The following is a 4,508-nucleotide window of genomic DNA, read 5'->3' on the forward strand; positions in this document are numbered from 1 at the left end:
TACCCATGATGTGGACACTTCAAGAGTAGCCCATTGAATCGCTCCCATGTTTCGAAAAATTGCTCGTCCTCTCTCTGGGTAAACTCCGAGATTTCCCTGCGAATAGCATTGGTTTTATGCACTGGGAAATATTTATTCAAAAATTTAGTTACCATTTGTTCCCATGATGAAATGCTATTGGCAGGCAATGTATTAAGCCATGAACGAGCTCTATCCTTTAAAGAAAATGAGAATAATCTGAGTTTAACATCATCGTCTAAAAAATTCTCGTATTTAAAAGTTTGACAAATAGCTTGAAAATCATTCAGATGATTATATGGGTCCTCATTTTCTAAGCCATAGAATGTAGGGAGACAATTTAGCACACTAGATTTTAATTCAAAGCTCCTAGCAGCTACATTTGGGTATCTTATACATGATGTGCTCAAATTAGCTAAAGGACTGAAGTAGTCCTTAAATGGTATCTCCTGTGGTTGCAAATCCATTTTATTTTTTACTTGTTTGTGTGTGCGAAGTGTTTTCTCAAGTTCAAGGTCTATAGGTTCAAGATTGGGTAATAATGACCTTCGACCATGCATGCAAAACAAATAAAATAAAAAATAAAGATGGGAACAAAATAAATAAAAATAAAGAAGAGGGAGAAATTACGATACTAACCTTATTGCGCTATTACAAACTTTCTATAAAAATACACAAAAATAAATACGTGAAATAAATTAACTAAAAAGAATTAGTAAGATAAACAAAAATTACAAAGAAAAAAAAATAACTTGAAAATTAAATTACAGAAATTTAAAGAAGAGAAAAAGAAAAGAAATTACTAACCTCTAAATGCGGATTCACTTTTTTTTTTAATAAAAAATACAAGAAAACAAATAAAAGAAATTATTCACAAAAAATTAATTTTACGAATTAAAATTACTTACCTCCCCGGCAACAGCGCCAAAAACTTGTTGTGCAAATTTTAATGTACTCGCAAGCGCACGAATCTATTGTAGTATAGACTAATGGTGACGAGTGTCGATCTCACGAGGAGGTGGATTTTAATTGTGTGTAGAATTAATTTTGTAAATGGGTAGTTGGATTTATGGTGGAAATGATTTGGAATATGCTAATACTTAAATTAAAATGGCGAGAATAAATTCTAAAATTGGAATTGCAATGGAGAGAATAAATTGAAGAGAAAATCTATTAAATTGACGTACTTGGGTATCTGGATCCGTATCAACATGCATCATGGGCTAAATAATCCGTATTAATGCCAATTAAATCATGAGGGGGGAATCCACACCTCATGAACCACGCTCTAATCAATATGGTGCTAAGGGCTTATCGTGTCAAATAATAATAACCTTGTACTAGAGGGCCGGTGAAACCAAGGCGGTACTAGACAAGATTAGTATTATTTATCGACAAGAAGTCAAAACATCCACAAAAACTAGAGGGGAAGAGAAAATAAATTTACCAAATAAAGCCCATGACACATGTTGAGACTTCACCTTCAACCCAAGCATGAAAGAAAATTAGCCACTCATAATTGAACTAGGGGTAAAATAGGAATTTATTAAAATACGAAGAAAATACAAGATGGAGAAGGAATTACAGAAAATGGATCCCAAAAATAGATTTAGAGATATCAAATTAGGGGGCGAGGCCCCCTTTTTATAGATACATGGAGTAAATCATGGCCATCGGATTAAAAACAGTTTGGACGCTCAGGATTTCGCCACGTCATCAGTCAACAGTACGCGGTTTGACCACGCGGATGAACAGTAACACGGTTTGACTCGGATGAACAGTAACGCGGTTTGGTTGAAAATAATCCTGTGTGATGCATGTACTGTACACGGGATTTTTCGTCCACTGATATGTTGCCACATCACCATCAACAGTACATAAGAATTTTAACCCAACAGGATCGTGACACCTCATCAGTCAATGCCACATCATCGGTCAATGCCACATCATCGATCCGTCTATGTGAATAGTGTTGTGAACAGTAACGTAGATAGTACCGTACACGTGAATAGTACCGCGCATATGAATAGTGCTATTTTTCCTTTTATGCTCCTCCTAAGGTTTTTGATCGTCCTGAGTTCAAAAGTGATGTCCGTTTTGCCGTCTGATCTCTCCTTTATTGTGAAATGACTATAATGCCCCTAAAATACATAAAATACTTAATTAAAATAAAACACATATAATTAAATCACAAGAAGGTTAAATACATAAAAGTAAAGGTTGTTAGTAAGACTTGAAATGTAAAATGACGGTTTTCTCCTTTATAAATATGCATTTTCTAACACTCAACACTTATCCTTAAGGGATTCTTGTGGGGAGGTAGCTGGCAACGTCTTTTTCTTTTTCTACAATGGGCTAGTGGGAGGAGTTGCCATTGGGGCAACCTGTTTGGTTGACACATATCTGGTTCTTTTTGGTTTTGGTGAGGCTGCGGCAGCAATGCCTCCAGAAGTGCCTCCCTTTCTTTTGGTAAATCCTCTAGGACTAACACAAACATGTTTATTGAGAGTTTGCTGTGAAGGAGCTGGAGCTGGGGCATTAGTTGCATGTCCCTCAGCTGTGATGGTGGCAATGATGTCAAGCAGCTGCTTAGCTTCTGTGGGTGTACGAGTGACTTTGGTTGCTGCAGCTTCCAACTCTACATCAACTTGCTCAGCTTCATCTTCAGAGGCAGGAGGGGTAGCTATTTTTTCCTTGCCCTTTCTAGAAATGACTGGAATAAAGGGCTCCTCTTCAGGTTCATCTTCTTTCTCTTCTTGGATAAGGTGTTTTTTTCTAGATTTGGAGGAGGTCCTGACTAGGGTTCCTCACGTTCTTTCTCAGACTCTTCCTCTGCCTCTGTTGGTGAACTATCAGTTGCAGAATTGTCACCCTCTTCCTCATGTTGGTCAGATTGTTCAGCAGCTTCTGAGTTAGCCTCTGCTTGTGGGTTTACTGCAGCTTCCTCTTCTGGTTCATCCATGTCAGTGGCTTCTTTACTGACCTTTGCTGGGGCCTCTATAGTGTTGGTGTCAAAATTATACTGCTGGAGCAATGAATCGGGGAAATTCCGGTGGGTACTTTTCATGTATAGAGAAAATTAGTGTAAGTGGCTTTCCAGGTGCTGTAAGTAGCTCCAAAACCGATCGTTTTCCCTCTGCTAAGCCTCAGTACATTGAGTGATGCTAGTGCTCAGTGCTTGTATTCTCTGATAGTTCACCAACAGAGGCAGAGGAAAAGTCTGAGAAAGAACGTGAGAAACCCCAGTCAGGACCTCCTCCAAATCTAGTTCACCAACAGTTTGTCACCCTCTTCCTCATGTTGGTCAGATTGTTCAGCAGCTTCTGAGTTAGCCTCTGCTTGTGGGTTTACTACAGCTTCCTCTTCTGGTTCATCCATGTCAGTGGCTTCTTTACTGACCTCTGCTGGGGCCTCTGTAGTGTTGGTGTCAAAATTGTACTGCTGGAGCAATGAATCAGGGAAATTCCAATGGGTACTTTTCATGTATAGAGAAAATTAGTGTAAGTGGCTTTCCAGGTGCTGTAAGTAGCTCCAAAACCGATCGTTTTCCCTCTGCTAAGCCTCAGTACATTGAGTGATGCTGGTGCTCAGTGCTTGTATTCTCTGATAGTTCACCAACAGAGGCAGAGGAAAAGTCTGAGAAAGAACGTGAGAAACCCCAGTCAGGACCTCCTCTAAATCTAGTTCACCAACAGACTTGTCACCCTCTTCCTCATGTTGGTCAGATTGTTCAACAACTTCTGAGTTAGCCTCTGCTTGTGGGTTTACTACAGCTTCATCTTCTAGTTCATCCACGTCAGTGGCTTCTTTACTGACCTCTGCTGGGGCCTCTGAAGTGTTGGTGTCAAAATTGTACTGCTGGAGCAATGAATCAGGGAAATTCTGGTGGGTACTTTTCATGTATAGAGAAAATTGGTGTAAGTGGCTTTCCAGGTGCTGTAAGTAGCTCCAAAACCGATCGTTTTCCCTCTGCTGAGCCTCAGCACATTGAGTGATGCTGGTGCTCAGTGCTTGTATTCTCTATTCTAGCCCAATAGCTCGTCTCGCTCATGTTGCAGCAGCTGGTTTAGATGTGGCTCCAGCAGTTTCACCAGCAATTCTCTCAATAGTGCGTGCTGTAAGGGCACCATCATTCTTGACATGTTCATCTTTTGCATCAAGACAAACTCCTGATACTACACAGATGCTGGTGAAGAGTGAAGGAAATAGCAAGGCAGCACCTTTGTGGTTCTTCATGGCACAGTCCCAAATTTTATTTTTCGATAATGCTTCCCACATCTATGGGAAGCCCTCTAATAATAACATACAACAATACCAACCTTTCTTATGAGACATTAGTGGTGTGGGTGGTTGGCATAAGCCTGGATTTCAAATATTTCACCTACACCTTAGCAATGGGTTTTAAATCTATCTTGTTAATTACATGCCCTTCCTCATTAGCCCACGATGTACCCTTTACTGTAAGTGTCGTGAAAATTGTGTTCCATCTT

The 4,508-nt window shown here is 39.7% G+C and overlaps 1 protein-coding gene and 1 non-coding gene across 2 annotated transcripts; one reads left to right on the forward strand and one right to left on the reverse strand.

Annotated features, from left to right (window-relative positions):
- LOC112095981 lies at positions 1 to 104 on the forward strand. The gene has a single exon (XR_002904141.1). It is a non-coding gene; the product is annotated as a small nucleolar RNA R71 (small nucleolar RNA).
- Positions 105 to 2,363: 2,259 nt separating this feature from the next.
- On the reverse strand, positions 2,364 to 3,501 carry LOC112095674 (translation initiation factor IF-2-like). Its single transcript, XM_024177779.1, has 3 exons — positions 3,296 to 3,501; positions 2,830 to 3,077; positions 2,364 to 2,731 (listed from the first exon to the last, which is right to left on the reverse strand). Exons 1-3 carry the CDS (start codon positions 3,499 to 3,501, stop codon positions 2,364 to 2,366), a joined length of 822 nt encoding a protein of 273 aa, XP_024033547.1.
- Positions 3,502 to 4,508: the final 1,007 nt, after the last annotated feature.

The sequence above is a fragment of the Citrus clementina genome, unplaced genomic scaffold, assembly GCF_000493195.1.
Source record: "Citrus clementina cultivar Clemenules unplaced genomic scaffold, Citrus_clementina_v1.0 scaffold_1, whole genome shotgun sequence".
Taxonomy (NCBI): domain Eukaryota; kingdom Viridiplantae; phylum Streptophyta; class Magnoliopsida; order Sapindales; family Rutaceae; genus Citrus; species Citrus x clementina.